At 40.0% G+C, this 24957-nt stretch overlaps 1 protein-coding gene across 2 annotated transcripts in view; it reads right to left on the bottom strand.

Annotated features, from left to right (window-relative positions):
* Positions 1 to 24957, bottom strand: part of LOC308103841 (exostosin-1) — a gene marked incomplete at both ends in the record, with an annotated part of 287013 nt that overhangs the window by 32615 nt on the left and 229441 nt on the right. For both annotated transcript variants that reach the window (XM_080454020.1, XM_080454021.1), the window contains one exon: positions 13328 to 13417. In XM_080454020.1, the coding sequence (XP_080310146.1) occupies positions 13328 to 13417 (90 nt within the window). The remainder of the gene's footprint in view (positions 1 to 13327; positions 13418 to 24957) is intronic.

Genomic DNA, 24957 nt, shown 5'->3' with positions numbered 1-24957 from the left:
ACAGTGAGAGGACAATCGTGTATTACTTTTACTTAAGAGTATTTAAAAGTGCAACATACCAAAACGACCAGCATCATACCAAAACGACCAAAAGTGCATCATACCAAAACGAGTTAAAAGTTAAGAGTAATTGACTAGTCTCACATTATAGCCTATTAAACATGAATGTTGAGTGCATTATGTTGAGTGCATTATAGAGTGTTTGAGTGCATTATAAGAATGTTTGACTGCACATTAGAATGTTTGTTATGCACTTTATGAAGTGAAAGCCATACTTAGCCATATTTAGCCATACTTAGCTCATAGACAACCCGACCTGGCAATCCCGACCTGGCAGAGATAGACAAATTATTGTCTAGAGGAAGGATTATGTGGGGGCAGAAGGTCGTGACCTATGACCCTGGCCTGCTAAACTAAATTGTATTAATAGAGAAGGTACTGGAAGAAGTGGACTTCCATTTCAGTTCCAGTCCATTTCCAGTTCCAGTTGATTTGTCAGTAAATCGAGATAAGCTGCCCACTCCTCTGCCCAGAAGTGGGTGTAAACCAAAAGAATACTATATGGCCAGAATGGGAGGTAAATCAGGCAGAGGAGCATCCCTACTGACAGCGTATGACGAACAAGGTCCACAGCTGAGCACAGCTGGTTGGCGCTTGATTAGGGGGCAACCAAGGAGCGCTCGTGGCCCAGTAACCTTAGGGCTATAAGGAACAACGTAGAAACAACTAGAAGAACACATAAGGGAGGGGGAATGCCTCGACACGGAGGATCAATTACTCGTTAAAAGATACGAGTCAGGTCAAGATGACTTGACAACTAAGCAAGCAACCAACAGGTGGTGTTCGACACTGTGGTCCCATGTGGGACACAGTGGAGAGATAACAAATAATTGTATGATGAGAGAATGAAATTAACTGTGTAATGAGGAGGAGGATGCCCAGATATATTAGTAAGATAGACGGAAGAGAGGAAGAGAGATATTCGGGAGCCCAGAGAGGCAACATCGTTTGCTGTAATGCTTAAGCCTTGCTATGCGTACTGTAATAAACCTCTTCTGCTGATATAACTAACTTCAAGTTTGAGAGTGTTTCATTCTACCAATCCATCACCGGGAAGACTAAGGATCCCTAGGTACTACACCCACACTTTCTTTCTTTCTTTCTTTCTTTCTTTCTTTCTTTCTTTCAGATACTCAAGGCTAGCAGAGGTGTTGCAGGGGACACACCCCCCTCCCCCCTCCTCTTCATTATAAGCGTGGACTATGAAGACAGGCCATCAGTGGAGGAGGGGAGCAAGAACTGGGCTTCACTACTACAACTAGGAGGTCTACTCTAGATGACTCTCTAATGTAGTCTTTTTTTAAATTTTATAAACACACACACACACACACAAACACACCCCACACACACTCCCAACCACCCATTCACCCCCACACACGTACATATGACGATGCAGATGACATCTGCATCGTAAATGCCTTGAAGACTGAGGTTCTCACCTACAGTGTAACAGCCTCCCAGACCATCCACCTCTAATAAAGTACTGGTGAAGCTAACCAGATGTACGGAGGATGGAGATGTAAAGTACTGGTGAAGCCAACCAGATGTACGGAGGATGGAGATGACGGGAGACGCCCGCTGGAAGGCTCATCCGAGGATGCCCTGCCCTAGAGAACGGGATCTGGAGATCTCTCTCTATCCATGTGTTTGTCTGCATGGGGGATTCCTCCCAAGACTTGGTCCGCACGGTCGAACGGCCGAAGACCTTGTCCTTCTCGGGGTTTCCCCTGAAGACGGCTGATGAAGACGGCTCAAAGTAGGAACCTCTTTAGGGCTGTCACGATTATGACTTTTTAATTGTCGCTCAAATAATTGTGATTAACTAGGCCGAATTAATTAATTATTGCGTCGTACACTGAACATTGTAACTTATAATAATTATTAATAAAAATGTGTCTGTCTTCGTAAACAAAAGGTGCACGGGTCAGATATGACAAATAACTTGCATAACCCAATAACTTTATACTTGAAAAAAAAAACATGAAGTGGAGAACATGGAAAAAAACATGAATAGTGGAAATAGCAGTTTAAAAATGTTTGAAAACATATGGACATTTTTCAACATGGAAATGATTATGTCGATTATCCGAAAAGGTATTGCGATTATCTCAAATACTTGCGATCAGGTGATTATGTAATAATTGTGACATTCCTAATGTTTCCTTTTCCTTTGCTGGATGCTGCTGCTGCTGCTGCTGCAGTTTGTGTTGTATGATGTTTTTGTTGTGTGTTGTTCGTGTTTGATGCTGTTCGTGTCATGTGCTGATGTGGTTCAAGATGTACAGTAGCTCTGTTGCTGCCATGTTGGGGCCTGGTGTGGCAGTGAAACTGCCTGTTTTCAGTGTTGGTTTGTGGCTCTGGAATTGAAGGCTGATTTGAATCTACACTATTATGTCAGTTGTTGTGTTGTGACTGTTATTGGAAGTGTGTGCGTGTGTGTGTGTGTGTGATAGAGAAAATTTGCATTAAACATTTTTTAGACATAGTCCTCTGTAAATGACCTGCTGGTGGTGCTATAACAAGCCAATGTTAAAAGGGTGGCATTTGTTCCTCAACATAGTGTGAATGTGCGTTCAAAGTTTGACCGCAATTGGACGCTGCATTCATGATTTGCGGCATTTTGTTCAAAACAAGCCACTACTGTAAACTTTAGATGTGAATGTTAGCCAATCAGGATGGAATATGAAAAATCAAACAGATCCGTCTTGATCACATGACTATAGAGATCATGTGTACCGATTTGCGTGAAATTGCATGCTGTGTTCATGATTTGAGGCATTTTGTTGCCTAAAAAAATCTGAAAGACCCGAGGTACTGTGTACCGATTTGCGTGATGTTTGGACAAAATCTGTAGGAGTATTGTCAAAAATGTGTTTTGCAAAAAGCGGCCTTCTGGTGGCGCTATAACAGGCCCATGTGAGAAATTTGGGGCAGAGGTTCTGAATTGGCATCCAGGGAGTGTGTGTGTGCACAGTTTCGCTGCAATCAAGCCAACAGTGCCGGAGATTAGCTGTACACAGACAGACATAATGACACACGGACGGACGGACGGACGGACACACGGACGGACGGACAGGGTGCAAAACATACTCTCGCCATGCCTTTCGTCCTGGCGGAGACAATAAAACCATTACTGTATTAAATCATAGTATATCATATAAGCTGTGTGTGTGCGTGTGTGTGCATGTGTGTGTGTGTTGGGGGGGAGGGGGGAATTTAGTGTTAGGGTGAAGTTAGCCTCGCGAGCCAGACTGTTTCCTCCCACAATTTTCAAACGCTTCCGTAATACAGTCTGGAGCACTGATGCTCTGAAAATTATCAGAGGATAAAGCAGATGTGACGCCTACCCGCTTCCGTTTTGTCTTTACAGTCGCGCAAATTTGTCCTAATATAAATAAAAAAGAATAGAAGCCTATATAGCTTGCTGCTTAGCAGAAATGGAAATTCAAAAATAAAATGTAAAGATATTTCTAAATAGATGATCGTGAACAGAAATAACGAACAGATGACAGCTTCCGTTCTCGGCTTTCGGGATGTGTAGTTCCAGACTCTATATAGCATTCGGAGATAATATTAATATGAATATTTGTCTGAGTACGCGAGACTAGGGTGAAGTAGGGCTGTGTCGTTGTTTGACTGTATGCCTTCACCAGAGAGCTGCCTGGTGCTACTTACTAGAGATGCTGGAAGTAGTCACACTTCTACTTAGGCATGTAACGATTCACTCAACTCACGATACGATTCGAATCACGATTCGAGGTTCACGATACGATTTTTCACGATTTTTAAGCACATTTATTTTCGAGACAAATTACTGAAAAACCTTGATTATTTCTCTTACAAAAATCATGTATTTTTTAACAACTGTATTTTCTCTTGTCCTCTTTTCAATATATGAAATTAAGCCTTTTTTATTATTCATGAGGTACATGCATTAACTGTAAGGTACACATTAAGACATATACTTTTTTATCTGTAAAATAATAACTTTAAATATATAAGTATTATGAAATAAATGAATTTTAAAACATATGTCCCAGATGAAATAAATTATAAAGAAAACCTTCAAATAAACAAATTAAGGCTTAGCCTTTGTTCCAAGCTTGGGATTTACAAGTAATTTTTTATCTGTGCTATATTCTCAGCATTCTGTACACATTTATGTAATAAGGGAAACTGTTTTAAACTGCTCCAAATGAGATTAGATTAAACATTTATTGATTAATATCAATGTAATTCGCTATATCTGACAGACAGTGTTGAAAGGAGTTTGACGTTGTCAGCAGTCTGATACAATTGTTAAATTATCATTATTCATATAGATTATTATTCATTGTACTCTGCAGCGGCAGCCGCACCGAGGCGCTCCAGAATTAGCCGTTTTCATTAGAAGCCTATCAGTTGTATGTTTCCTACAGAGTTTAAATCAGACAGGCTAACAACAGCTAACAATATTGTCAGATGGGGGAGGGGGTAAACGGTATAGTTTGGGCTTTTCATCAATCAAATAAACATGTTTACATGCGACGCACATTTCCCTCTTTATGCAGTGCGATCGCCTAGTTGTTTAGATTTCATAGACTGAGAGGACGTGAACCCCACTCTGCCGTTCATAGCCTGCCGTTGAGTGAGTGAAGAAGAGACCGACGGAGGCAGGCAGGCAGGCAGCTATGGTGGCCCTGAGGGGACAAAATAGTAGGCGGATAATAAGGAATGGAGTCTGACTCGATTGCGCCCTCTGCTGGTTGCATCGCGATGTCATATTTTATTGCATCGATTTAAATCGTCACCACTTTGAATCGATTTAAATCGATATACGATAAATCGTTACATGCCTACAAGTTCTACTGTACCATGAAGCAGTGTGTTAAAGCAGTACATTAAAACAAACTGTCAACAACTGCTTCATCTTTCTTCTACGTGCTTGCTTGTGTCCCTTTCTTTTTGTCATTAGGTCCTGCACACACTTCAACCTGATTGGGTGGTGGTATTCAAAGTGACACTGGTGCCCTGTGCACTTGGAGGCACAATTGTAATTTCTTGAATTCTGAGAACAGATGATGCGCCTAAAGCAGCAGGTCTCCCATGTAGGTGTGCGTGCGTACACAGACAGTGTCGGTGTACACTCACTTAAGTGTGCATGTTTGTGTGCATATATAGTCAGAATTCTGTTTTTAATCTAATCTAACAACTAAGATCTTCTCAAGAGGGGGGTCCGTATCAATTTATCAATACGTATCAATTTAGGGGTCCTTGACATGATGAGAATGAAATATTTGAGAATCACTGGCCTAAAGCACTGAACAGAGATGCCTATATTGGGCTGAGGGCACTGAAAGTGCCGCTACTCCATAGAAAACAATGAGAAAAGACGGTTACTGTACACAGTGAGAAGATAGGTCTCTAATGGAGACAGCCTAGAGTTTGGCATGTCTTTTGTCTCACACTGAGACTGGGGTCACGCTGCATGGCAGATTCATTACTGTATCACTGTTTCTGAAGACTCTCGCTGAACGTGACTGTAATAAGACTGTGAAAATAAAATGTGCCATGTGGCTTTCATCCCACAGCGACTGTGTGTATGTCTTCACTAGAGACCACAAGGGCATTTACAGCTTGGAACTCAAATGAGTAGAGGTCTAGCTACAGTAGTTTTAAACATTTAACTTAAAGCCCCTTTTTGTGAGATATGCAGCCCCTGCAGATAAAGGAGGAATTATGCTGTAGTGTATCAAAACAAACCAGCCCTTCCTCTCACAAATGCCCTGCAGACTATGGCAGTCAAAGCGAGACAAACCTATGCTTTGTGCACACTAAAGGGTTTTCAAATCATTTCAATTTCAAATTTCAAATTCAATCAAAACTGATTTTAAAAACATAAACCACAGACATAACAGATTTACCCAATTTGTATTATTTCAATCAAAGTACACAGAAGTTGATGATTCAGTCATGACGCACGACCAAACACAGCAATTATATTAAACGATTTCAGAGAGAGTTGAGATTTCATAGTATAACTTGTGTAATCAAACAAAACAATATTTCTCTCGACAGAAGTCAGATATCTATAACGAAAACAATGTCAGTCACCCAAACATTACGTCCTTCCATCACTTATCTACTAACCGTGCTGGAACACGTTGCATCTCCTATGCACAACTAAACTTTTATATGTAGTTACAAATATACATCTCCATAGCAATGCATTGCTCACTTTCAATCACTTCACTTCACAGATGGATTTTCACACAAACATTTTGGAAATAGCAGATCCACAAGCTCACAAACATTGTGAGCTTGTAGATCGGCTATTCTCGCTATTTGTTGCACGAAGATACATAGGCCCTACATATACTGTGTATATAAGTCTTAACTAAGTGGTTAAGAAAACATCCCCTGCTCTGCTTTTTTGTTTTTTTTTACAAATTGAACCCTGTACGGTAGTGGAGAATTGTACCCAAAATCAGGCACATTATCCTCTAGTGTGGGGCCAGCCAGACAATCAACCCCAGGAATTGAATGCTGTGATTCTCAAAGTGGGGTCTAGGTACCCCAGGGGTCCTTGACAGGGTTCCAGTGGGTCCCCAGCTAAGTGATTGGTACGTAGTTCGGAACCAAATAATGGACCTTCACAGGTCTGTAACTCTGAGTGTACAAATGGAACCAAATGGACCCTTACGGATCCAGATTTGTGCCAAATGTCTTTAAATTCCTCCAAAGCGTTACTGAGATATCGCGTTCACAAGGTTGGGACGGACAGGAGGTCACAGTGACCTTGACCTTTGACCACTACTCTACTGTACTTCTAATAAGTTCGTCCCTGAGACGTTTGTGCTAAATGTCAGGAAAATCCCATTGGTGCCCTTGAGATATTGCAAGGTTGGGATATACAGATATACAGACGTACAGTATGTACATACATACATACGTAAGTACGGACACCCTGGAAACATAATGCCTCCCGTTTCGGCTGTCCCCAATTGAGGCATAAAAAAACCCAATGGGAACGGTCGACCATGCTGCCTTTGAACCAGAACCAACCAGTGATAAAAGCATTCTGTCAAGAGCAAACGGTGCCATTGTCTAGTGGCGTGCCGTTATCTTACAAGATGACGCTCAATGGCATATTGTCAGCATTTACAATGACTCCATTCCGCGTCAAGTGAGCAAACACCGCTGATGTGTCCAACTCTGATTAAAAAAGGGTAAAAAAAAGACATAAAGAACATTATCTCTCTCGACAGCTCATGCTTTAGTCAATTCACTGGTTTCTAATTTGCTCTTAAACAACTGTCCCCCAACAACAACCCCCACCCCCAGCTTCCTTCCCCCCTTTCTCTTCGTCAGTAAGATGTGAAACTTTAATCAAAGAGGTGCAGGCTGTCTTGACAGTCTAATGATCAGTATGAGAGAGACTGCAGTGCACAGACAGAGAGGTAATGGCTCTACCAAACGTCCCGAGTGCATGAAACAATGTGCTTTGTTATTCCATCACCTCCCACCCCTGTCGGACTCTGCACTGCTCGCTTCTATTCTTCTCTTGTCCTCTCTACAAGTGCAGATGGTGAATGTATGTTTTAATAGTCAGCCCAGCTATTTCAACAATTACCATTTCACTGCGATGGGGGATCTTTAAATTAAAGCCAGGTTAATGGTATATGTGGAACTCGAGGGAGAAGGAGCGAAAGAGAGGGGGAGAGAGCGCGCGAGAGAGAGAGAGAGGGAGTGAGATGGAGTGATGGGAAAAGAAGGAGATAGAGAAATGTGGAGACAGAGAGAGATGTAGGTTAAGAGAGGATTTGGCATTAATCTCAATGTTTTGAGCCAAAAACACAATACAAGGCCTGTGGAGGACTCTCACAGCAAGTGATTTAACCAGTGAAAAAGCATTGATTAATTTTCTAAAAAGGCAGCAAGGCTAAATGAATTCCATCACAATGAGAGACGATCATAGAGGCTTTAGCCCAGAGAGACACTTTAGAAAACCTCACCACAAAAAGCTAAATGCATTTTTTTTTTACAGAGGGCACAAAATAGTTTCTCAGAAGACACGACTTGGTAAATAAAAGCAAAAGCAATCACAATTTTTAACAATTGCCTTACAGATCCAAGAGCTGCTCCATTTACAAATAAAACAAATACATCAGCTCATGTCAAGCTGTCACATAACAGCCTGAAGGGATCATTCAGTTCATCTTGTCTTGAGGTTTGTGATTTCGTCTCCTCTGCGTATGTATTTACTTTATTTATCAAAGTGTGCAAGCAGTGCCAATCAATCAATTTGATTGAAAAAGAAAATGTCTTCAAACCAAAAAACTAAGCAACTGTGCAATGCTAACTTCCTATACGGCAATACAAAAAATGCTTTGAAGAGCTACAGTACTGTATGTGATAATTTGGTATTTCGTTTTTTTATGTTTTTTTCATGAAGGTGAATGAGCAAGCAGGACACTTTAGTTTAACAAGACACACATCTGGAATGAGGACTGAACGAGGGACATTTACGATGGCAGGACTGTGATGCTAAGGCCTGATTTATAATCAGTTGTGTGCGGGTGTCGCACATGGAAAATAGCAGATCTACAAGCTCTCAATGTGCTGCAGTGCTACACGTTGAGAGCTTGTAGAGAGCTATTTTTCGTTTGCAACTAAGTATAACTCAGGCTTAATGAATCTGCTTCCAGGAGAGAATGAGTGTCTCAATGCACATTATTCCAGGTCATTTTAAAGCCGCCTGTCCTGGTTTCTAATTAGAACACGTTGTGATATTTGCACAGTGCAGAATCAGCAGAGGAACCAAAGCTCTTTTTAATCATCTCGCCGTACGGGAAGGGATATTACATTAATTGCAACAGGAGAAGACCACAGTGCTACCCCTGGTTCAGGAACCATTAATGGGAATGACACACCCCTCACCACTCGTAGAAGAAAGCAGTGCGAATCTACAGCACTGCATGTGCCTAGTACAGGCATATCATAGCTGTCAGACTCAGAGAATGGAAAAAAAGAACTTGGATTCAATGGATCGAATGCAGTTATTTAGTCACAAGAACTTGTTAATACTTTTCATTGATTCAATATTTATAAACCCACAGACCGATGTAACCACTTTCAGCATGTCATAGGCAAAAACATTCAACATTCTTCTACAATAGCAATATACAAGCTCACAAGGGGTTATTGTTGCTACTTTTGTGCAACACTGCCACATGATGAAGTGTAAAATAGGCCATTCATTTATGATTTATGGAAAAAAAAAGACGCAGATACAAGGTTTCTGTCCGACAGCAACAACATGTACACGAATGGTTGTGTTTTGTGTGGGCGTTAGTTGTGTAGAGTATGTGTGTGTGTATGAAGGGGGGGGTGCTTTAGAAGTTTGCTGGTTCTTGTTGGTTCTGTAGACAGCCATGGTGAACCCATGGTTGGCAAATTCAGAATGAGATTAGATTTGTCTTTTTGTTCATACAGTACAGAGTAAGGGGACGACACAGCGAAAGAACATTTAATTGATGTACGACTAATGACAAGTTTGGCAATACAACACTCACATTAGTGCAATGGACTATTTTTTTCACAAACGCGGCCAATGTTCTTCAGCATTGTCTTAGTAGGGTATGGATTTCTTCTCACCATTGCCAGTGATGTTAAGAAGCCAACTTTCTGTCGCCTCCGATTTAGACTGTGATCACTTATTTTGTGTTTCAATAAAGTGTACTCTATAAGGGCATGTTCACAAATAGTGTTTTTCCTCCAACTGCCACCGCCTTTTTTCTTCTTTTTTTAAATAACAAAATAGAATCCTATGGGATCATCTTTACTGCACTTGGCAGCTTTTTTGGCAGAGCGGAGCGCTTTCAAAAGTTGAAATCAGCATAACTTTTTCACAGAAGCTCATGCGGCATTTACCGCTTTTTTCCATTTCACCAATCGTGATGAAGAAAATGCTGCTAAGGAGGTGGGTGATTTCACAAAACACCACCAGAGATGCAGACAGAGAAAGTGTACCTGTTGATAAATGAGCATTGACTATACTGCTAGAAGGACTCCCCTGCTCTTTATTGTCTGTCTCTAAAGGCAAATCTAAGCAGCCTCCTCTTCGCCATGGTTATTTATTAAAAAACAAAGAGTAAATATGTGTGGCTAGTGGTTATGGATCGAACCACTAGGACAGCAGTTAAAATCAGCTAAGCTGTCTGTTGCAATGTGCATGTTTAGTTTTTATATTGGCACCAAATGTGCTCCAGGCAGCACTTTTTCCACTCCAAATACTGTGTGTGAATACAGCCTACAGTAGCCTACAGGCATCTTTTTCTTTTCTTTGTGTTGTCAGACAACTGCACGACTCTAGACTCTTACAAGTGATTTGATCATCGGACAACAGAAACAGAAGTTGACAGGAGGTTGGCTTGTTGGCAAAAGAAATATGTTGTCCATTTTTGTGAAAAAGCTCTATATTCTGCTTCAAAACTGGACTACAGAAGACTGTACAAAGACAACAGGCAAAGCTCAATACTGATAGATACTATACTATAGAATGTATTAACAGAAATGAAGGAGAAATATATAGTGCCACGGTCCAATACTAGGTGCCAGAGTTCAATGTGCCAGAATAAATGAAAATCATTTAGGGACCAGTCGAAATTTACATAAGGGGGGGCATGGAGGAAAATAGGGGAGGGTCATGCCTTTCTAATTTTGGTCCAAGGGAGGGTCAGCTAATTTTACTTTGAATCCAAGGGAGGGTCATGCAATTTTGAATTGATAAAATAGTCCGTTTTTTATATACCTTTTTAGTACAGCAGAACAGTGGTCAATGACCCCTCTCCATTTCAAAGGATACAAAGAATTCAAATCAAGTAACACCTTGTCTATTTAGAATCAATGACGGTCGTTAACAAGCCATCAACGCACAGCGAGTGTGAACGACCCAGTCAAATCTATTCAGCGTCTTAACGATGGTGGTTGAACAATTAAGCAAAACTTCAACAGGCGTTATTGGAGAGATGCATTATAAATAGGCCTACTATAACTGGATATTCATAATCATTTGAAGTAATTCTGTGCGTGTGATTAATGTGGATCTATATGGACAGTTGTGTATAGATGCCTATAGCTCCACAAGTAAAACCAGAAGCATCAGGCCATAATTGATAGCCTAATTTGTTTTATGTAGGCAACAGTGTAGTTGTAGTCACTGTAGTTGATAATTAAAAGGGCAGAGTGACAAAAGTTTTAAACTACTGGTTACCAAATATTCAACTTTCTTCAATCTGACCAGGATTCAATGGGTTTCCCACATGTAAGATGAGAACACTATCCATTCTGCTACCACTACTACAGATACACTGTGCATTTAGCAAGACTGACTACACTACAGCAATGTTCTAATCAATGTGGAAAGCAAAACATTGGACATATCAGTTTTAAATGTCATGTTGTATTTGATGGGGAGGGTTAGGGGTGTCAAGAATTTCACAATACGATACATGATGTTGGGCATTACATTACATTACATTACAGTCATTTAGCAGACGCTTTTATCCAAAGCGACTTACAATAAGTGTATTCAACATAAATAAGTGTATTCAACATATGATATCATGATATCGATATGATATATTATTAATGTTCTTTTCTCATGTATCATCAACATTGGCCATCATCTTATAAATAACGTTATAAAGCAAGTTAGAAACAATTACAAAGTGCTTTGTACACAAATAAATACATTTGTGCAAGCTTAATGGAGAAGTGAAGTTCTCACTAACTATAAACCCATTGTTTCAGAGGACAGATAGACACTAATATAACAAATATAATATAATATAAGACTGCATAACTATAAATTCCACAAACCTCATATTTTTGTCATCTGGACTTTACCAACCAAGTGCAGCCTAGTTATTTCCAACAGCTAAAAAACATCTATAATACCAGATACAGTATCTTAGATTAGATGTAGGCCTATTTGAGAGTGCAGATGCATGTCACATTAACGAGCGTCAACGAGCATCAGCTGACACACAACACCTCCCCTCTGCAGTGCTTTAAACTGAAAGTGACTGACTGGAGTCTGTTTCATTTCTCTCCAAAATACCTTGAATATGATGGAGGACATGATTAATAATTACTATGATTATGATAAGCTTTACATTTCATATCATACAGTAAAAACTCCTAACTTTCACCGGCAAAAAAAAAGAAAGTGTTTTTTTTTGTTTTAAAAAAACAATTAAAAAAATATTACGATACAGTATGACATCATGACAATACCTATCATCACATTTTAATACCACGATAGGCTATATCGTGACACAATATATCGTGACACTTCTAGGCGGGGAGGGTTACTCTTTTTTTTGTAATCACTTGGGGAGGGTCATTGATTTTTTTTTTTTGTCAAAGGGAGGGTCATGGCATTTTAGATCAGGGCACATACATTTCCTCCATGCCCCCCCTTATGTAAATTTCGACTGGTCCCTTACTGTATTCTGTAAATAACCGCCATCAGATTGAAAATGGCCTAGCCTTAATAATCCCCTCATGAGGACTGATAATGGTGCATTTTCAAAAAACAGGACCATACAAAGCATATTTGAATGCTTTGTAGTATGCTTGAAACTGTGTACTTGAATCTGCAGTATACAGTTTAGCCAAGATTTGCATTATACATTTATTGCATTAATGATATTGAAAAAGGTATATGAATGCAATACAGACGACATATCGTCGCTGTCAGGCAGAAGCCTTGTTTGTCCAAAACCGTTACTTTTGAGAAAACAGAAAAAAGTACCTGTGTTTTAATGGATCCAACATAGTTATCCTTCAAAAGCTCGTTTTTCATTGGTTAAATATTTATAAAACCCAGACAGACTTATAATCACTTTCGCTTTCAATTCCAAAAAGTTTCAAATGATCTGATAATTTCACCACTTTTGCACTACACTCTTAAGGTCATTAATTCATGAAAAAGAAGAAAGAAAGAAAAGAAAGAAAAGTTTAAATATGGAGATAGAAGATTTCTGCCCGACAGCAATGATGATGAAAGTTACTTTGGATGATGGAGCGCTGCTGGCGGTCCACATCTTGGGAGCACTTCATCTCACCCCATTTCACTGATGAAGCATCAATGTTTCACCTCATTGGTCATCAGGGCATCGGTGTTCACCACGTTGATGAATGAAACACCATCGTCTCACCGCATCAGTGGGAGAAGTGTCAACGACTGACCTCTTTGGATGACGAAGTACCGCCGACTCACCTCATTGGTTGAGAGGACTGAGTCCTCGTCCAGGCTGAGGACGGCGTCTGTGAGGATGGCGTCATGGGGGAGAAAACGACTGCTCATTGTCTGGGAGAGAGAGAGAGAGAGAGAGAGAGAGAGAGAGAGAGAGAGAGAGAGAGAGAGAGAGAGAGAGAGAGAGAGAGAGAGAGAGAGAGAGAGAGAGAGAGAACATTTTAAGAAATCTGTGTATTGAGAAGATGCTTGCTGTTGCCAGTGCTTTCTCTCATACAACAACAATCATTTATGAAGAGCATTTTGCCAAGACAAAGAAGATTAAGCACTTAAATAACCCCAGCACCGGTATTGTTGCGTCACATGGTGAGCTTGTCGATCGGCTATTTTCAGCGATTCATTGTGTGCTAAAAAACAACACAGCAGCTACAGTCTCAAAAGTATAACATTAAAGACTCAGTGTCAAAAGTGATCTATGTTAAAACTAAGCTAAATAAACAATCTATATTAAAAATCTAAACTACCTAAAAGTGCAAAATAGCGCAAACTGCATTGTCATAGGTCCAATACATTAGCTACAGACATGTTGCCATAGTCCGGGCCCTGTAATGTTCAGTGTGTGTTCATAAGTCAGGTAGCGGCCAGAAAGTGCTCCATAGTCTTTGTGTGCGGCTGGCAAGGCTGAGATACCGCTTGCCTGGCTGCGGCCGCAGCGCTGGCTGAACAGGCTGTGGCTGGGATGGTGGACATCCCCAACAATCCATTCAGCATAAAGCATCAAAGTGGTACAAATTAAATGGTTGTAAATCAGAACAATGAGAAAACACATTTAGAATGCATCCCTGCTGACCTGGGCTTAAGGTCTTGTCTGTGTCCTTGAAACTGTAACTGGCTTGTAAATATGTATTTTATTTTCTACAAGCAAGACATTTTGTGTACAGGGGGATAAAGGAGGAACTCCGGTCAACAAAGTATATAGGGTTTAGATGAGCAGTTTTTTATAGTTATTAATAATATAAACATGTCCTACAACTCATACTTGGGTAGATAATACAAGTAAGACGCGCGAACGCGGTAAGCGAACGCAGCTCGAAAACTAAGGCGTTTTTTTAAAAAAAATACCAAAAAAATCTGCGTTAAAAGGAGCATCTTAGAAAAATAAAAATTCACCCCAAATTTTTTTGAACAATTCAACAAAGTGTTTGAAGTGCCTGTTTCACCCACTTCCGGAGGGCGGAGCCAAAATCCGAGGCCGAAGTATTTGTTCGTAGACCCCGACTTAGGGGGGGTAGAAAAAGTTTCGGAGCGATTCGGGCACTTTTCATTTAACATGGGGTTTCAATGGGGAGTTTTTAGGAGCCTTCTCCGGGGCGTGGCTTCCGGGGGAAAGGGCGGGCTTAAACGCAACCTTGACAGGTGTGTTCAGTTTTCAAAGACCTTTCATTTGATGTATGGTACGTCTATATTGGACATTTACTTGGCTGCACACAGCTGCACATAGGCAGTGCACACAGACACACAGAATCGCAGACACACACACAAGCCAAGCACGGTTTCATAGTAAGCTCCACTTCACGTTCAAGTTTGATATTATAAATTTTTAATATAAGTTTCCAGAGGCTTTAAGTCTGTTTTCAGCCTTATCTCCCACTTCCTATTATCTCACTGAAATAAAGCATTTTAGACTCTTTACAAAGGGGGAAAAGTCTTCTAAGCTTTGTTAATATTATTATAGAGTTGGCTGCAAGTTATAATTTTCCCACTCAGTTTGAACAGATGGACAATGACCCTCACCTCTACTACTACAGAGTACAACATTGCAGATGTTTCAGCACTGCACATATTGAAGACAGTGTTTTGTTGTGTTTATTTTCTTCGTTGTTTTGTTGGACAATGAATTGGGACATCTGTCATGTGACCCTGATGCAAATTAAATAACATCTATGCCCTTTGTGTGTGTGTGTGTGTGTGTGTGTGTGTGTGTGTGTGTGTGTGTGTGTGTGTGTGTGTGTGTGTGTGTGTGTGTGTGTGTGTGTGTGGGTGTGTGTGTGTGTGTGTGTGTGTGTGTGTGTGTGTGTGTGTGTGTGTGTGTGTGCGCTGTATGTGAGAGAGTGGATTTGTGGGCCAGGGAAAGGATGGGAGGGAGGTTGACAGTACCAAAAACGGGAAACATGCTCTCACACACACACACAAAGACATGCAGACACGCATGCACGCACACTGCAAGTTATTATATCAAGTTATTATCACTAATATTGCCCTCTGTCACTGAATGCTCCTCTTAATACCATTGACTAGCTCGCACATCAAACCAGGAACTTCTGTTCCTTTAGGATAGGATGTGACAATTGAGCAGCGTCCAAAAGAGGAAAGATGCAGTTACTTTTGTATTTTACTGTTTAACTTTCCTTGTGTTCTAAAAAAGCTGGTTTTAACATAATTTAATGGTTTAAAGAGACCCATATGTATTAAGTTTAAAAATGTGGTTTATTTGCAAAAAAAATTACTTTAGCTCAAATTGAACATGGCCAACAGAACCACCCAGAATGTCAAATACTGTAGAACCCATGTACACTCTATTAATGTATTATTTTGAGCACATGCGTACATTTCAGAGGGTATCATGGAGCCGGGCTCCAATAAGTCAAGATAGATAATATTTCTGTCTTTAAAACAGACATTAAGAAGGTTAATAAATTAGTTGTCCAGTGCGATATGTTGTCATGGGGTCCAGAGGTGAGTGTATGTGTGCGGCTTGGAAATGACAGTAAAGAATGCCAGGATAGAATATAGAACCTACAGGCAATGAAAAGCCAATGGTACAAAAAAACCTGTTCATTCCTTACACCGGTGTGTCTCTATTGATCGATTGGCTAGCTTAATAGGGCATGTGTGCGCCTCTATCAATTGATTGGCTGGCCTAAGAGGAAGTGTTGTAAGCCTTAATCCATTAGGCTAAAGAGGGCTGCTGATGAAGTTATTGACTTGTAATTAGAGCCTGAATTATTTAATGGCTTCTACAGAAGGAGAAAAAAAACACTTATTTCCTCTAATCACGAATTAAAACTGGGCACAGACATACTGTAAACTAAAGGATATTAATATGTAATGTTTGTGCAGAATGAATCCAGTGTAAGTTCACAAATGAATGTGTCATCTTTGTGCAGAAAGAATCCAGTAATATTTCACATATGAATTTATAACGTTTGTGTAGAATGAAACCAGTGCAATTTCTTTTTTTTATGGTTAAGTTTTTACAAATGTCATGAAGGTGTCAAGCATTATCCACTTATAGGTCATGCAGATTTCCACTTAACCCAGCCATTAAACTTGCTTCTAATAGATTTTCTGGCTCCAATAATCCCTTTAAAGTATTTATGTAATCCAAAATATTCCTACTGTACAGTATGTAAATGTAACCGCTCTTGCTATTGTAAATTGAGGCTGTGTGGGTGAAATGAAGAGGTTTATTTTAGGTATTGAGGTTCTGCAATACAGTATGGCAAATTCAAATTGTTGTGAAGTTAATGACTATCCTCCTCAACTTAATGAGCTGAAGGAAGAGCTTGAGTAGAAAGTAGTTAGTAAAAATAAACATAACTACAGTACAGCTAATTACGTGTGAGTGTAATTGTCTCCGCCAGGCCGAGACTATGTTTTGCCCCTGTCCGTCCCTCCGCGTGTCCATCTGTGAACAGCTAATCTCCGGCACTGCTGGCCCGATCTACGTGAAACATGTGCACACACTCCCTGGATGCCAGAGCAGAACCTCTGCCCCAAATCTTTCACATTGTCCTGTTATAGCGCCACCAGCAGGCAGATTTTTTCAAAACACATTTTTTTATATTACTTTCACAGATTTTGTCCAAACATCACGCAAATCGCTACACAGTATCTCTATAGTAATGTGATTTTTCATATTCCATCCCGATTGGCTAACATTGGCTTCCAAAGTTTACAGGATTGGTCAGTTTTGAACAAAATGCCTCAAATCATGCCTGCGATTGGCGTGAACTTTTGCACGCACATACCCACTAGGCTGAGGAAGAAATGCCACCAATTTCTCAAATCAGCCTCAGTGACGCTATAACAGGCCGATTTGCGTTTTTACCTATAACTGCACGGATCGGCGTGAAACTTTGCACGCACACTCCCTAGAGGCCAAGGAAAAACCTCTGCCCTGCATTTTTCACATCAGCCTTTTATGGCGCCACCAGGAGGCCGACCTTTGTAAACACATTTTTTGATAACACTCTTACAGAATGTGTCCAAACATCACGCAAATCGGTACCCTATAGTCATGTGATCAAGACGGATCTGTCTGATTTTTTATATTCCATCCTGATTGGCTAAGATATGCTATGTAAAGTTTGCAGGAGTGGTTCGCTTTGAACAAAATACCTCAAATCATGAACGCAGCGTCCGATTGCTGTGAAAGTTCACACATCCCTGTTTTAGCTCCACCAGGAGTACGATGCATTCCGAACATTGCCCACAATAACCTACCTGACCTGGCGGAGACCTGTGCTCCGAGGAGCACTTTTTCTAGTTTGGTATGAGTTTGTTTCCTTAGCATGCATACTTAATGTACATGTTCCGCATTTGGTCTCCTCAAACAGGTACTCCTCCACACATTCCTCTCTGCAAAACTAACTGCATTGTCATTTGGTGTTGTGAATTCACCAAGAGCACGGGGGTGCTCAGGAAACATACTGTACTGAACAAGAACTCACATTTTCAAACACACATAAAGTATACACTCACCCAGGTGGTCATGTTCTCTTTGATATCCCTGTACACCTGTCATTGGCTCCTGTCTCCTCGTCATACTACTGACCTTGCCCGAGGTTGTCTTTAAGTTCAGTGGAAACACAATATGGCTTTGATCTATCTCACCCTCTCTGCCTTAGACTTTTTTTTTTTCAACAGAAAAACTGGCATCGTTCTGGACTGACATGGTCGATCAACAACGCAGGCTGCTTCCCTATCTGTACGTGTCTGTCCATCTATCTGTCTGTCTGTCTGTTTGTCTGTGTGTCTGCCTCCCTGTTGGTCTATGTGTGTACATGATTCACTGACTGACTGTCTGCCCACCTGCCTACCTACATCTCTATCAGTATATCTGTATATTTCCACCAGTCCGCCCTTCCCTGAAGCAGCTGTCAATGTGTCCTCTCCTGGGACCAGAGATAACGTCCTAGTGACATGCCCCACGGTGCGATTGCTTCAATCAATCACTCAAACTTGCACAAGTCATACATCAAATGCAACTCCAAATGCTCAACATAAAAATGGAAATAAGAGTTAGTTAAACGACTTTTAACACAAGTTAAAATACAAAGCATGACATGAAATGAATAAAAAGAAGCAATAATAAAATGTGTAATACGAAATAACCGTAAAAAGTTGACATAAACACACAATTCTTCCTTATTTAGGCTACCGTTGATTCTTATTTATCTTGGTTTGATTCTTATCCGTACCTCTCCTATGTTTCATTCTCACTGCTACATCCCGCAGGGATCAGAAAATCTTATCTTATCCAATAAATCTTATCTTATCCTATCTTATATTCCGCTTACTTTAGCTGCAGCTCCTGCCCCTTCAAGAAGGATCTGAAGGGGGGGGGGGGGATATTCCCTTTCCCCCCTTTCTGTCGCTGCCAAATATCTCAGGCGTGACGTGCAAATTCATGCTTCAAAGTCAGAGTTCACATGGTTGACGGTAGAGTAACACCATCATCTGATAATGGACGCCTGCTATTGCCTTATATAAATATTCTCATTTTCAACTGTCATTTTTCACTCTTCTGTGAACATGTATTGTTCAAAATAAAGGCTGCATGGATTTGTCATTTTGGCAGATTAAATACAATTTGGAGACATTGAATACTAAGAATTAAGTATTTGGAGAATAATAATAATGATAATATAATAGTAATAATACTAATTATCCTACTATAAAATGTAGGAAACTGTCAGTCCGTCCGCCTGATCCGCATCTTTCTCCCTCAATGGGTTGACCAATTGATCTGAACTTGCACACAGGCATTGACTTTGCATGGGCTCTGTTGTCACGGTTACAGTCCCCGCAGGCTATGGGGTCAGTAGTCACTGGGTGGACTTAGCTTTGGGGCTAACAGTATACACAATCAACAGCTCTCCTCTCCAAAACTTAAACTATGCATAGTTTAAGTTTCAACTATGCGCATAATAACCCAAAAGTTTACATATAGTTTGGCTGCGCACATCCCCGGGTATGGACTAGTAATAATAATAATTAAAGCTTCAAGCAGCAATGACCGGGCCCTCGCACCTCTGTCCATGTTAGGGGCGGAGCAAAGTAACTCTAATGAAGGACAAGGATTTTCAACTGAGTCCAATGAGGTAACTCACAAGTATGACACAATTAGGTCAAAAGTTATGTCAAAAGATAAGAACTATCAAATATTGACCCATCAGAACAGGGGGCGGAGCTAAGTAACACCAATGAAGGACAAGGATTCTGAACCAAGTCCAATGGGGTCACCCACAAGTCTTTATTATCAGTTCATAAGTTACGTAGAAAAAAACGAAAGAACTTGACCCTGTAGATTAGGCATGTAACGATTCACTCAACTCACGATACGATTCGAATCACGATTCGAGGTTCACGATACGATTTTTCACGATTTTTAAGCACATTTATTTTCGAGACAAATTACTGAAAAACCTTGATTATTTCTCTTACAAAAATCATGTATTTTTTAACAACTGTATTTTCTCTTGTCCTCTTTTCAATATATGAAATTAAGCCTTTTTTATTATTCATGAGGTACATGCATTAACTGTAAGGTACACATTAAGACATATACTTTTTTATCTGTAAAATAACTTTAAATATATAAGTATTATGAAATAAATTAATTTTAAAACATATGTCCCAGATGAAATAAATTATAAAGAAAACCTTCAAATAAACAAATTAAGGCTTAGCCTTTGTTCCAAGCTTGGGATTTACAAGTAATTTTTTATCTGTGCTATATTCTCAGCATTCTGTACACATTTATGTAATAAGGGAAACTGTTTTAAACTGCTCCAAATGAGATTAGATTAAACATTTATTGATTAATATCAATGTAATTCGCTATATATCTGACAGACAGTGTTGAAAGGAGTTTGACGTTGTCAGCAGTCTGATACAATTGTTAAATTATCATTATTCATATAGATTATTATTCATTGTACTCTGCAGCGGCAGCCGCACCGAGGCGCTCCAGAATTAGCCGTTTTCATTAGAAGCCTATCAGTTGTATGTTTCCTACAGAGTTTAAATCAGACAGGCTAACAACAGCTAACAATATTGTCAGATGGGGGAGGGGGTAAACGGTATAGTTTGGGCTTTTCATCAATCAAATAAACATGTTTACATGCGACGCACATTTCCCTCTTTATGCAGTGCGATCGCCTAGTTGTTTAGATTTCATAGACTGAGAGGACGTGAACCCCTCTCTGCCGTTCATAGCCTGCCGTTGAGTGAGTGAAGAAGAGACCTACGGAGGCAGCTATGGTGGCCCTGAGGGGACAAAATAGTAGGCGGATAAAAAGGAATGGAGTCTGACTCGATTGCGCCCTCTGCTGGTTGCATCGCGATGTCATATTTTATTGCATCGATTTAAATCGTCACCACTTTGAATCGATTTAAATCGATATACGATAAATCGTTACATGCCTACTGTAGATCGACGATTTTACCTTCCTGTTTGGTGGTGAAACATGGAAGTTTGGTGCTTTTGTAGGGGGCGCTATCGAGCAATTAGGCCACACCCTTTTTTGAGACTGATAAAATACATATTTTTTCTCCACTTATGATGTGTGTGTAAAGTTTCACAACTTTTTGAGTATGTTTTGGCGATTGTGTTAAAAAACAATTCCTTCCATTTCAGCTATAGCGCTTTGCACTGGTGCAGTGCTCGGCCCATAATAATAATAATAATAATAATAATAATAATAATAATAATAATAATAATAATAATAATAATAATAATAATAAGTGAAGAATTCTGTATTTTCCCCTGTGCACATAACTCAAAATGCAATTTCAGTTGTACAGGTACAGTAACTGATTGTTGTAGGATCAGGTCACAACTTCTCTTGGGAACAATGGGGGTTAATGAAAAAAAGAAAAATCATTCTGGAGTGTAGACTGAATTTTGATGTTTTAGTCTATAGGGTGAAATCCCAGGATGCCACTATCATCACCTCACAGCCTGAAAAGCGATCATGAACTGTAATAGAGGAAGGATATCTTGAGGTCATGACAAGTTCATCAATTACACTGTAAACCTCCTGACCTGACCTTCTGTCCAATTGGGCTTCACTATTAGGTGCTGAAATCTACCCTTTGGTGTCGCTTTGGCATAATTGAAATGCATACATACAGTAAGGTGTCTAGATCAATGTTTTGAAGATTACAGTAAGTCATCAATATAGAGTGCAGGGTGCTGGGATAACACTTTCGTCACTGTTGGGCAGAAACCTTGTACCTCCATAATTCATATTTTTATGTTTGTTTTTCATAAATGAATTCCCTATTTTATACTCATATGTATTTTCAGAACATTTTATATCTGCTTTTTTTTTCTTATAATGACATGCCCCACTTAGATATGCCATGTAGTTAAGTCTGTCTGTGGGTTTTTATGAATATTACATTTTTTTTGATTGATTGAATACTTTAGTCAGAAATGTACAGTAAACAGCACAAGGTACAGTCAGACATTAAGGCTAAAAGGATAACACAAAAACGTCCTGGGGACTTTCCATTGTGGTCCTATTTTCCACTGTGGTCCTATCACTAATGAAAAGTTATAACAAGAACTTGTGACTAAATCATTTCTTCATCGGATCATTTCCTGAAAAGTAACGATTTTGGACATACAAGGTTTCTCCCCGACAGCATCAATATCCATATGGATGGTGATTGATGAAGATGTAACAGAGATATGAGTAGAGGCGTTGGAGAGACTTATGCACACAACCTTGCCAATGTGTTTGGAGTAATTGTACTTACACAGTAATTAAGACCTATCCACAACAAGGTCAGACAAGGACGGATCAAATTTGTAATTATAAGTTTGATGGTGTCACACGCTGAAAATAGCCGATCTGCCATGCCGACACGTCATACGATGAAATGCAAAGGCTTTAGAAGGAGGGGTAAGAAAGGAGAGGGGGAAGACCGCAATAGAAAAGATGAGGAGAGAAAAGAGATGTACTGTATGAGAGGTGCAAAGGAAAAACATAATGTGAGAGCAGATGGAGAGAATCAGGGGAGACGAGGAGAGAGAGAAAGAATCAAAATGTGTGTGGTGTGTGTGTGCACGCGTGTGCGTGTGTGTGCATGTCTGTAGTGGTGTTAGGAGGACATTATATATCCTTCCCATATGTCATACAATAAGGCTGTCTGCATTTCCCATTAAAAATAGATGGGATGATATATCACATTAAAAAGATGATTACATAGCTTTAATGACTGATTTTCTTTTTTATAATATTATTATTATTATATACATTTTTGAGCGGTGCAACCGCTCCTATAAGAGGGTTTAGGACCCATCCGAGGTGAAAGTTTTTCTTTCCGTCGTGAAAATGTGTCTTTCGCTGTGACGCCATGCTGTGGAAAACACGCCCATAGGCTAAGCTTTGCAGGACGTGCTGTGATTGGCTAGCGAGACACATGATGAAATGAACTTCAAACTTCGCAGACGCGCTGTGATTGGCTAGCGAGACGCATGATGAAATTAATAATAATGTAAAAAATGTAAGCACCGCTCAATTTACACTAGGTGTGAATTGATCCATGCCGTGACTCCATGTTGTGGCGTCACGGCCAACAGAGATAACTCATAAATAGCACCGCTCACTTCACACTGGGTGTGATTTTTTTACTTATACTGTAAAGCGATAGAATAAAAACAATTTGAGTTTGGCAGAGTAGGCAGAAGGTACACAACTGTTTTGGGCCAAAATCAACAGCGCTCCATCTGGAGAACACATCAAGACTTACATGAATACATTCATACATGAATGCATTATGCTGCCATTGAATCAACAAAGAGACAGGGAGAAGGCTGCATACAGAGGTCTTTTTAGTATGTATTCTTACAGTGCTCATTTTTTAAGCCCAATTCTTCAATATCCTTGACCAGATAATGAGACAAGATATAGTCAAAAAAGAATACCCTACGGTATAAGGATTCCATCTCGATATTATAATAACATTCTTATAGAATAATATTCTAATATACAATATAAAATCAGTTTGTCGCGCTGCGACACGGTGTGAGCTTGTAGATCTGCTATTTTCACTACTTCTTAAAAGTTCAATTTATGGAATTTCTTAGATGTTTTATTTGTTTAAGGTATATGCAATTATTTATTTTGAACATTATTAAGGTTTCGAGGCCTATCAGGCTCTCGAAGCCTTATTGCATCTCTTGCCTCTCACTATTCTTCCGCCGTTTTTGGCAGTTCTGGCCTAACCGCGTGGTCACTTTTTACGAAACTCGGCAATATGGTAGAGGGCTATGCCAAACGGCGAAGAAACGAAACTCACAACTATCGGCCAAAGGGTGGCGCTATTTTACTCAATTGACTTTGAACAGGTACAACTCATGCCCTGTTTGACCCACATCCATGACACTTCGATACACACATGCGTCTCCTCATGCCTAACAACTTTCACACTCTGACTTTTGACCTCTGACCTTTAGATCTCCCACCATTTCCAATTATATGAAAAACAGTAAAAATCTATAGCTTTCTGGGATCTTTGAGCAATCTGCACGAAACATTTTACACATGAACTTTGGACCTATGCCGACAAACGTGAGCAAGCGGATTTTCCATAAGTGAAAACATTAAGCTTTTATGAGCCAATTAATATTGCAGTTTTAAGACAATTATTCGTCTGCCCCTAACACGTTCATGCAGACTCACATTTGTTTGAAACTTTGCAATAATGTAGAGGATCATTCCAAGTATCACTGAAACCAATTTTTTGAAAATGCAAACTTTAAACAGGCAAAAGTCATGCCTCGTTTGGCCGACAGCCATTACACATGCTTACACATGTGCCTTGACTCATGAGGAACACATCTATCACTTTGTCCAGTAAGCTCCGCCCTTAGATTGTCTGCAATTTTGAGCAGTTTGAAAAACATTTAAACCCAGGATTTCTGAGCAATTTGCGTGAAAGTGTGTCATCTGTGTGAACTCCCTTTTCACCAGTTCAGGTCTGTTAGTCCAATGGCTTAATCATCTGCCTTGAAACCATAGGGTCGCCGGTTCAAATCCCACCTCATGCAGACTTCATCTCAATTGCATTGCACACATCATGACTGTATCAATGAATAACAGGGAACTACAACCAAGCTGTAAAGGACCTGAGAGACAAGGCAAGAAGGGCATTCTATGCTATCAAAAGAAACATCAAAATAGACATCCCAATTAAAACCTGGCTTAAAATACTGGACTCTGTGATAGAACCAATTTCCCTCTATGGTTGTGAGATCTGGGGACCATTAGCAAACCATGACCCTGAAAAATGGGATAAACACCAAACCGAGACCCTACACACAGAATTCTGCTAATCCATTCTCCGTACCCAGCGAA

Source organism: Gymnoscopelus braueri, assembly GCF_963280865.1.
Source record: "Gymnoscopelus braueri genome assembly, chromosome: 16".
Lineage (NCBI taxonomy): Eukaryota > Metazoa > Chordata > Actinopteri > Myctophiformes > Myctophidae > Gymnoscopelus > Gymnoscopelus braueri.
This window is presented reverse-complemented; position numbering and strand designations above follow the sequence as displayed.